The sequence below is a fragment of the Harmonia axyridis genome, chromosome 2 (genome assembly GCF_914767665.1).
Source record: "Harmonia axyridis chromosome 2, icHarAxyr1.1, whole genome shotgun sequence".
Taxonomy (NCBI): Eukaryota; Metazoa; Arthropoda; class Insecta; order Coleoptera; family Coccinellidae; genus Harmonia; species Harmonia axyridis.
This window is the reverse complement of record NC_059502.1, coordinates 62398374-62410138: the sequence shown is the minus strand read 5'-3', so window position 1 is coordinate 62410138 and position 11765 is coordinate 62398374. Positions and strand designations below refer to the sequence as shown.

General features: G+C 33.5%; 1 protein-coding gene across 1 annotated transcript; it reads right to left on the bottom strand.

Annotated features, from left to right (window-relative positions):
• Window positions 1–46: 46 nt before the first annotated feature.
• On the bottom strand, window positions 47–1901 carry LOC123673448. Its single transcript, XM_045607930.1, has 2 exons — window positions 1518–1901; window positions 47–64 (listed from the first exon to the last, which is right to left on the bottom strand). Exons 1-2 carry the CDS (start codon window positions 1899–1901, stop codon window positions 47–49), a joined length of 402 nt encoding a protein of 133 aa, XP_045463886.1.
• Window positions 1902–11765: the final 9864 nt, after the last annotated feature.

The window sequence follows — 11765 nt, the reverse complement described above, 5'->3', positions numbered from 1 at the left end:
AAACAAAATTTCTCAGTTAAAATAATGATTTATTCTTGTGAGGAATTCAAGTGAATAAAATACTCTGAAAATTTTACAATATGGTTTATTATTCTCCCTCTTATCATGTATTATCAACACAGCGAGAAAATTTCACAATAAATACTGATATGAATATCTATCAGTTATATTGTAAATTTTAAAAATTGGGCTGGGTTCTGTTCACTCAAAATAATTTTAGAATATTCAAATTTAGGATTATATATAATTTTTTTGAACAAACACAATAATAACTCAACTAATTACTTATCTTACTTATCTTTTTCTTATATTACTTGTTATTTAATAATTAAGTTGAATCTTCCTTTATAATCTCCAATACATTGATCATACAAACTTCTCTTTCCTTGTTCTGCCTTCTATCTAACATATACTATTCTTCTGATTCCAGTTTCTAATTATATGAGTATTTATTTAATTTCTCCAATTATTTCAATTCTACACTTCTGCCTTTCACCAATTTCTTTTATTCTGACGTACTGCTCTCATGTTTTCCGGCGACGAGAGAGTAACTCAAAAATAAAAACTGAAATGGTATACAGCTATAAAAAGGAAAACCCAAGTGAAAATGAATTACAAAGTAATGTTGAAATTATTATGGATTCAATATTCTTGATAATTCATTGTTAAAAGTCACTTCAAACCACTTTCAGGTATCCAAGTTCTTAAAAACTTCACTTTTACGTTGAAAATTGGTGCAGTAAAACTGTCTGCGCGAAAATTTGAAGTACAGGTCTCAGTTTAGTTTTTAGTGGTGTTTCCGAATATTAAAACAGATTTTCAAAATTCTGATGTACAGGGTGTTGTTACGAGGATTCAAACGATTAATAATTTTTTGTTAACCCGGACCTGGATTTTCAAGGCGATCATACGTTTGGGCTCTCAATTAGGAATATATTTGCCAAATATGAAAAAAATATACCGGGTGGTTCGTTTGATATGGCCTCAGAAAGAAACGGGCAAAATTCATAAAACACCCTGTATCTCGGCTACGAAGAAAGTAAGACCCAATAAATGGGGTATCTCCAGAACCGGCTTGGTGCCACCTATGCACCTGTGAAGTATTTCCGTTTCCCAATGAAACACCCTGTATATATTTATGAAGATTTCACCTACTTACACCAGAAAGCTCCTGAAGCTGTCACGAGCGGAGTTTCGTGTGATGGTGGGACTGCTGACGGGGCACTGTCGGTACAAACATCATTTCTACCGTATGGGTAAGTCAGCAGACGAGATTTGCAGGCTCTGTGGATCGGAAGTAGAAACGGTTGAACACTTGATATGCAAGTGTCCAGAGCTGGCTGGCCTAAGAACCATTCACATGGGTAAGCCGGTCCTGGATACCAAAGAGGTAACGGCCAAGGCCCCTAAGGAGGTTGTCAATTTTATTAACGTCGTTGACGACCTCCCTGGGTTTCTATGAATGAGTAGGGTAGTGAACAAAAGATCTGCATGGTCGCAGTTCCCGGAAGACTTACCCGAGCAAAACGACCCCAGTTCAAATAATAATAATAATATCGGCTTTTACAACTTGCTCCGAAGTCTTCCGATACCTCTAGTCTCCACTCGGCACGGCCAATCCATTGATTCTCTTCCAGTCCTCTTTCCTGCATTTCTTTGTTGATGCCTTCTCTCCAACTATTCCTTGGTCTTCCTCTTCTCCTTTTTCCCGCGGGTACCCAGTCCAATATCTGTTTTGTAAGTCTTTCTGGTGCCATTCTTTGGACGTGCCCATGATATTTCAACTGCTTCACTCTCACTTCTTCGACTATAGTTTGTTCTACACCCATAATTTCTCGGATTTTCTCGTTTCTCACTCTTTCCAGCTTAGATCTTCCCGCCGCTCGTCTCCAGTAGCCCATTTCTGTTGCTTCTAGAGATTTAATTGATTTCTTCCAGGACTTACCCTTGAAGAAATTTAGTACTGTGTAGTGTCCCTTGAAGAAATCTTGATCTGCCCCTGTTCCTGGGGTCAAAATTCGGAAATTATAAATACTGTGACAAAGTCAGAAGCTTTTGCGCTTTTGTTAAAATTCGTACTCATGTAATGAAATCAAAGACGGACACTAGCAAAGAGAAAATGCTCTATATTTTATAGTTTTTCTTCGATGAAGGCGAAAGTGCAAGCCAGGCAGCTGAAAATGTAAATAGTGTTTATGGTCCTGATACTTCAATAGCCAATCACGAACAATTTTGGTTTCGTCGAATCTATTACGGTAATTTCGATGTCAAAGATGCACCAAGCACTGAAAGATCAATTGTCGAAAATGTCCATAAAATCATGGACCTTGTCAAGTGCGACCGTCATGTAAGCACTGTGTTTTGATTGCCCAAGAGCTAAAGATTGCACAAAAAACCGTTTGGAACCATTTTCATAAGGCTGATATCAAGAAGAAGCTCGATGTATGGGTTTATTATTATATAATTCCATCTATGAATCGCTTATGACACAGGCGCAGATCCAGGGGGGGGGAACTGGGGGAACGTTCCCCCCCCAAATGGCCCCGGCACCTCTTAAATTTTGCCGGCCCTCCTAGAATTTGACATACTAAGGCTCAAATAATTACAAGATCAGAAAAAATTTTACCTTCAATACATTTTGTGAAACCCCATATTAATGAACGGCAAAAAAATGACGTCCCAAAATGGCGGAAGCATTTTCAGTATTTTGAGAATCTGAAAGTTCCCCCCCCAAAAGTGGGGCCTGGATCCGCGCCTGTTATGACAACGTCAAGATTGACGACCAGGAAGTTTTTGCTGTGTGTTTAGTCGGATTGGCAGGGAATTATCTTCTAAGAGCTGCTCTCTACGTCACAACTTTTAACTCGGAACTGTACTGTCAACAATTGTTCGTGTTCTGTTTCTGTCCATGCCGAACAATTTTGCCCATAAAAAGAGACTTGTGAAAATCGGTTGTCTAAATTTTTAGCCAATATAGGGATGATGACTTCTATGGAGAGAGGCATAATGGCAAACAATTATCGAACAAAACTGTGCATTTTTGACCTAAATCAAATCATTTCAACTATGGTAGGTGGTGCTATTCAATTACATTACCATATTTCCATGGAAACATATCGGGTGTTTTTTCGAGGTATATAACTTTAAGTTGGCATTACTGTTCAAGATGACGACCGATTTAACAGCTGTCAAGTGATTTATTCTCAGTTTGGTTTGGCAATTCATCATGAATAGACTCACGCGTGAACAACGCTTGCAAAAAGTGCAATTTTATTTCGAAAATAATGGTTCTGTGCGGAATACGTATCGCGCACTACGTCCATTTTATTTTGTTTAGCGATGAAGCGCACTTCTGGTTGAATGGCTACGTCAACAAACAAAACTACCGCATTTGGAGTGAAGCTTATCGTCTAGTGTATGTCGAAACACCGTTACATCCAGAAAAACTGACTGTTTGGTGCGCTTTTTATGGGCTGGTGGAATCATTGGTCCGTACTTCCTCAAAAAAGATGATGGCCAGAACGTTACAGACAATGGTGATCGGTATAGAGCCATGATTACTAACATTTTCATTCCTAAATTGAACAACCATGATGTCCAGGAGCTGTGGTTCCAACAAGACGGCGCAACATGTCACACAGCTCGTGCCACAATCGATTTATTGAAAGACACGTTTGATGACCGCCTAATTTCACGTTTTGGACCTGTGAATTCGCCTCCAAGATCTTGTGATTTAACACCGCTAGAGTACTTTCTGTGGGGCTATGTAAAGTCATTGGTCTATGTAGATAAGCCACAAACCCTTGACCATTTGGAAGACAACATTCGCCGTGTTATTGCCGATTTACGGCCACAAATGTTGGAAAAAGTAATAGAAAATTGGACGTCCAGATTGGACTACATCTGACCCAGCCGTGGCGGTCATATGTCAGAAATCATATTCAAAATGTAATGCCACAAGATTATCTTGCGGATAAATAAAATTCATGTCAATCGAATAATCCATCTTTGTTTTATTGCAATTTAAAGTTCTATAGCTCTAAAAAAACACGCTTTATTTTTATGGAAACAACAGGGAAAAACTTCTATTTCATTCCTTAAAAGATGCTAAATAATGAACTGTTCATATTTATACAACATAACTTAATTTGAGGGAAATAGAAAACTATGCAGAAATCAAGTGAAGTACCAAAAATAGGTATCCTTAAATCCAAAAAAACTGGTTCCATCAAAAGTAGTCAGTTTAAACTTTTCAAGAGTGAGTTGGCACATCTCTATATTTTTAGACATCTAATTCAATGAAACTCATTTCTTCCTAGGATTTTATTCAATACTCTCCTCTTCCAAGAAATAGGAAAAATCAATATGGCAACGTGGAGGTGCAGTTCACCTTACTTTCCTCCAGTGCGCTTGACACAGTTTTTCTTCTTTCTCGCTCCCAGCCGACGTACATAACATAAATGTAAACATCAACATTCAGTTCCTGCGCTGGACTGAATGCGTTTGTTTAACAACAATTTAAGTGCTTCTTGACCCCTGCAGCTTTGTTCTTTGTTCTGTATCATAGTTTTTGACTGCAGGTAATTCGATTTTTAATCTAAAGGTGTTGGATTGCTTTTGAAGAGATTTTTTGCGATCGGTTAATTCATTATCAACGAAGTACTCATTTGAAAGTAGGGATTTTTTCATTGGTGTATTGATTATTGACACCTCCTATTGGTCTTTTGTACCTACCTAATCTGAGGTACCTGATATTTTTCTTATTGTCGAAATGCTATGCTTTAGAGCTGTCGAAATCGATAGATGAGATCGTATCTATGTCAAATGAGTAACATTTTACAGTGTTGCCATAACTTATGATAGTTGTCGGAAGGGGCTGTATAGTTGAATTCGTTACATCAAATTTGGAAGTTTCTGAGCATATTTCACCAGCATCTATTGCTTCCACGTAGTTAAAATTGTTAAAAGAAATATAGGTAACGCTAATATTAGAGGCAATGTGAAAACAACCTGTACATTAATAATACCTGTAAATTATGACAATAAACATATAGGCCTATCTTTGGATAGACTGAAAGATAAATAAATTACATGAAAGTTTAATGATAAATCAATGGAATAACTAACTGTATTCTGTGAAAGAATAGTTGACACAAAAAATTATTTTATAATTTTTTTCGTCCTGGAAATTTAAAATATGGTTTTTTATTACAAAAAAATGTTGCCACATAAAGCCTATATTAGCTTTTCAAAATATTCTGTTTATGTGACTTTTTCTTCGTAATGCATCACTTGAGAATTGAGGTTTCACCTGTTTAAGTGTTTACATCAGTCACGACTCGCGTAAAACAATTAGTTATCACAGTCAGCGAGGCGCCACGATTCGAACTGATTTGATATTCTCGACTTTCTTCTTATAATTCACATCTACATCCAATTTGTTTATCGACTAATCTAAAGTTAAACAATTCTATTTATATTACTACTTTACAACGGAAATATTGATTTCATTCAGATACATTTATGCATTACATTCAATAATTAACATCTCAGCAGAAAAAAATTTTGGAATTCCCTTGTTCCAACTTTTTTTTTCGAAATTATTTTTGGATACTTCTGGCACAGCATATACATAATCTCCGTTTATCTGAATTCATGCATGAGAGTTCCATTTTTTATTCTTGTCTTGTGTATGTAGAGTTTTAAATTATCTCGACTAAAAATAGATCGATTACGTTTGGAAATATTTGGCAAACTTGGAAGCACCGTTTTGTACTTTGTACTGTTTGACCTACACGGATTTTTCAAAAAGTTATGATCTTTTGATTTTCGTTCTTTGATTTCTGGAGAAAAAAATCCTGCAGAATTGAAAAAACGTTCTGAGTTCATCTTTGTACAAAATCGGTTGCTATATCGCATTGATCATCCTAGATCGAGATCCCGATCAATGAATTTTGAAGGTTATTTTTTATTACCTACTACATATATAGGTATTCTTCATAGTTTTGGAGTTTTGAATGCTCTGAATATAATCAATGCAACTAGGTACCATTCTTACTCAATCAATATGCAGTTAATACGAAGAAACAGTGCTTGAGACGAATCCTTTCATTTTTAATTTGGTATATAAATTTTTTGAATGATGTGTTATATTCTGAGAGGAAAGAAGACATGAAAAATTATACTATGACACCTCTTTTTAGCTCATTATTGCCAATGATAAACTTTTTAAATCACTCAGGAACAACAATTGAAAATTGAACCCCCCTTACAATTTCCATTATTTACGTTTTGGGATATGTAGAATTAAAAATTAAATGAAAAGAGCTTCTCTCAGAAACTATTTGTTGCATCCAATTTGGTACGTGCATTCCTTTATTTTCATTGATTGACTGAAATGTCTTTTTGATATATTGACATCGAAATTGGATTGGTGAACACATATACAGGGTGGTTCAGATTTTAGTGCAATAACTTTGGCATCCAATAGAACAACTCTTTTTATAAAAAAAATCCTAGAAACATAGATACCCTAAATAGCTTCGTTTTCGAGATACAGGGTGATACAGTTTTGAAAAAATCAGTTTTTGACTTATAACTCTATTATTATTACATTCATTGTTTTAATTTTTAGGTATTGAAGTCTTGATAATGTAATGTCTCGAATTAGTTAAGTGTTTTTTGTCAAACTTATCCAGTGGCGTAGATATAAGGGTGCGATGATCCTTTTCTTATTGAAAATCTACACCAGTGTCTTTCATTCGGAAAAATTGTTTCATTTCTAAAATCAACTGAGCTTAATTGAAAAAAAGGCATTTGAATTATTTTCATATCATGTACCATTTTCGAGATAATCGAGTACAAAGCGAACATTATCCTCAATAATCTACAAAAAATAATTTTTCAAATTTTCCCAGTAATGATAAATGAGAGTACAAAACTTGGCTAGTATATTAAGATGCTTCCAGATAGCATTCAATTGAACATTTCAGAAAGAAAATTTATCAGACACTCAAACAATAAAAATTTTTTTTATTGTTTCGGTGTCTTTCAGAAATGTTTAATTGAATTCCACCTGAAAGCGTTATAATACACTAATTCAATTTTTGTAGGTACTTTCATTTATCGCTAATGGTAAAATTTGAAAAATCAATTTTTTGTAGATTTTGTAGATAGTCTTTGATTTGTACTCGATTATCTTGAAAATGGTACATTCTATGAAAATAATTCAAGAGAACTTTTTTTAATGAAGCTCAGTTGATTTCAGGAATGAAATAATTTTTTCGAAAAAAGGACAGTGGTGTAGGTTTTCAATAAAAAAGGATCATCCCACTCCTAATCTACGCCACTGGATTAGTTTGGCAGGATACACTTACCTAATTCGAAACATTACATTATCAAGACTTCAATAACTAATAATTGAAAAAATGAATGTAATAATACTAGAGTTATAAGTTAAAAACTGATTTTTCTTCAAACTTTAACACCCTGTATCTCGAAAACGAAGCTTGTCAGGATGATATGTTTTATAGGATTTTTTTTTTCATGAAAATAGTTGTTCTATCTGATGCTAAAGTTATTGCACTGAAACCCAGAATACATTGTATACTCATAATTTTATTTGATGCTAGTTTAGCATCTTACATAAGAATAAAATGTGTTGAAACATGAAGTAACCACCTTTACTGAGAATCTTATGATTCAGAAGATCGTATTTTCCAACCAATGAGAGTTATTCAACTATTACTGAAATTTCTTCATTCATTTCTGTGTACTTTATCATTTATTGAAATACAATCGTGTATACAGCAGTTTGTTGACCTCTTCGATTCATTAATTTTATCGAGTTATTCGCAGATCTCTGTTTACGAAAACCTGTTGTTTTTTTATTAGACGCAAAGTCGAGCCACCCGAGATTCACGTGAACGCGACAACGAAAATTTATATATTATTCCCAAGTTATTTACAGCGAAATAAAATGACATCAAATGAAAATAGAATCTCGAATTCTCAAGATCTTAAGTGATAGATTCAAAAAAACATGATCGATGAAAACAATTTTTGATCTCTAATTCAATATTTAAATTTATAATTTTCAGACTCTGACTAGTATATTGGTCTGGATATTATGGATATCGAGATATTATGAGTAAATTTATCTTATATCTATTTTTTTTCTTCGGAAGATGAGGAAGTATTGTTTAATTCGAATTTTGGCGGAGTAGTATCTCTTTTATTTAGAATTTGAACTAATCTTATGACTTACTAAGGTCCAGGTAAGATAAAACATTACATGTAGCTCTGCCAAATATGCTTTAAACGAAAATTGCACAGTCAAATTATGAATCAGCTTCAGAAAAGTCGGAATCATAAAATTTTGGTATCATGCGATATCACCATCAACGGAAGTCGTTGAATATAAAACTTCCTATACACTGTGTCCGTAAAGTATGAAACTAATTCATTTTTAGCTAAACAAACCATTTTAAGAAATAATCCTGAAACACGTCAATTTTCGATTTTAATTTACCGTATTTCAAAATAATAATCTAATATACAGGGTGAATTACTTTCGAGTAATGACGTCACCGTCATTTTTTTAAATGGAATACCCCCATTTTGTCTCAATGTTCCGATTACTCTAGCTGAGCTGATTCCAAAAATGTATCACATGTTGATTTCAATTGGTACAGGGGGGACAAAAATACAATAGTTTTGTGTGTGCTCATGAAGTAACGCGTAACATTCTTCATTAGTTAAATTAACAATATTATCAAAAATACTTATCGTCTAGCGGCAATAAACAAATAATGACATTACACAAAAAACTAGACGACTATGTTTTTTTTAAATTGATAAGAAATAATTCCTTTCATAATCTGTTTGCTAGACCACAAGTACCAAACATGTTTAGAAACAGCTCATTTTATTAATCTAAGAATGTAACAAACTACAGGCTGTTACATTCTAACCAATTGCCCCTAGACAATAAGTATTTTTGATAATATTGTTAATTTAACTAATGAAGAATGTTACGCGTTACTTTATGAGCACACACAAAACTATTGTATTTTTGTCCACCCTGTACCAATTGGAATCAACATGTGATACATTTTTCCATTAAAAAAAAATGACGGTGACGTCATTACTCGAAAGTATTTCACCCTGTATATTAGATTATTATTTTAAAATACGATCAATTAAAATAAAAATCGACGTGTTTCAGGATTATCACTTAAAATGGTCTGTTTAGCTAAAAATGAATTTGTTCCATACTTTACGGACAAAATGTATATTGCGGTTTGTATCACTGATGGAAATTATTTTAGTTTTTCCAAATAAAATATTGAAATCATTATTTAACTATCATTGTGTCTTACTGGATATTTCGACCATTTTTTGAATTTATCATATCTACTTCATTTAATCTATTTGGTTTTGATCGAAGTTCCTTTCGAATAGAACTATGATAAACTTGGATATCCACAAATTTTCGTATATTATCTCAATAATAATCTTTCGAAATTATTCGAGGAAAAAATTCAACATCCTCTTGAAATTTTCATACTCATTTATGTTTTGGAATATGTAGAATACAAATATAACAGCTTTTTGTCTGAAATTAGATACAACAATCGTTATACCACACTGTCCTTTCTATTAGCTCAAGAAAACAATTCATTAATACTGAAGGCAAAAATAAATATTATTTCTTAGAAACATTTTATGAGATTATTAGAAACATAAGACATAATATCATCAAATCGAGACCATATATTGCTGCTGATACTGTCCACAACATTTTCACCACAAAGTCATATCTCATATAGTTTTTGGATAATGAATTTTTGAATGTTTTATTCTTATTCTACCCTTGGAATGCCACCTCCATATTTTCATTGAAATTTATTTCCAATAATCATTTGATGTGAAGATATTTTCCGATAATAGACAAAATATTAAACCATAATGTTAAATTTCCAGTATTTTCGTCTTTGTGTCAATTCATAAATGCAAGATATTAAACGACCATTGTTCTATTTTCGAATTTTTTTAAGACACGAACAATAATATTTTTTTCAGTTATCTATAGGTCAAGTACCTACTTAGTTCATGTTTACATTATTATTGTCACTATGTCTGATAAATACTTATTGTTGTCTAGTAAGGATAATATCGTGATCCATCCTACCTATATACCTTTGTACTCGTTTCAATTTTCTTCAGTTTCATATTTGTCATAATTGATTCTTATCTATGTTATTTTTTTAATCTATTTTATCGGTTTCTACCTATATTACTTCCGGATTATCGAGGTCCGAGTAGAGTAGTAGACATTGTGGAGAAATATCCTCCTGAGTCCCGACATAATATTAAAGGTGATATTTGGGATTTCGGTTCATTTAACACTGAAAACGTCACAAAATTTTTTTGAAAAATTTTATTCAAGGGGAAGTACAAAAAAAATAATGTCCAATGAGATGGACATCAGGACGATATCATTATAGATTATTATGCAAATGAAAATTTCTGAAGCAATTATTGCTACCTGTCAAGCACAAAAATAGGGTACATTTCTCACAATAAAATTTAGTTTTCAATTTGCAACCTGGATTTTTACATCTGACTGCGTTCTTGAGTTCACTCGCCACAATTGGTAGATGTAGATTTTTCCCTTTTGAAGCAGATGGGGAGGAAACTTGCGAAACAGACATGTGGAAACTGTTTCTGGTTATTATTGATGGTAAATCATTTTCAGTGGCACCCTCCAGGTTCGCAATTTCAAATAGATAATTTGCATAAGAAATCTTGAAATCGAGAAATTTCGAAATTTCTGCAGATCTGTCACCTAACGAATCTTGTACAAGCGGTCGAGCGTTTTTCTTGAGGTGTGACATTGTTATCGATCACTACTTTCAGATTATTCCCAATCCAGAAATATCGATCCCTGGTCATTGCAGTAGCTATTGCACTTACTTTAGTTGTTTTTGCCCAGTACATTCTTACTTGGGGATATTTCAAACATGACATCAAAATTGTAATAGCTATAAACTTTTTAATTTCTGGTAATATCAGATTCATTGATTTTTCCTTCTCTTCCAAAAATTTCACATTCGTGCAATCACAAATATTCTGGAGAATCTCATCATCCAGATACATTTTTAAATAGTCCTGAACTTTCCAATCTCTGCCAGATTCGACGTTGTCAACAGGTTCTTCAAACACGAAGTTTGGTGGAATAAAGTTTTTCAATATTTTCCAATTCATGCGGTTTCTGTTATAAACCCGTTCAGTAGTTATCCTTTCTCTAATCACACTTAGCGGCTCGTCATCAGAATCTTCTTCAGACAAAATGTCCTCAGGAGCGTCCTCAATTTCCTGGATATCTTGCTGAATCTCGAAATCAACTTCATCATTAGAAAAATCATCTAATTCTAAGTCTGAACAGTAGGCATCCAGAAGTTGTTCGATTTTTTCATCGTGTACTCCAAATCTCAGTCGTTTTTTCGTCCCGAAAATCGCTGAAAGAGAAATTATCGTTATGTGCAAAAAGTTTGAGTATGACCTACTGTCCAACTGGATGGACAGGTACAGAAATAGTCATTTTTTGTTCAATAACACTTGTAGTAAAAAAAAAATGATTTGATTACATTCTTAGAATACTAATGCAGTGACACAAACAAACATCACACATAAAATAGGAAAAAATCAATACTTACAGTCAATAGTTGTAGGACGAAAGGCGGCCATCATGAACAAAATTT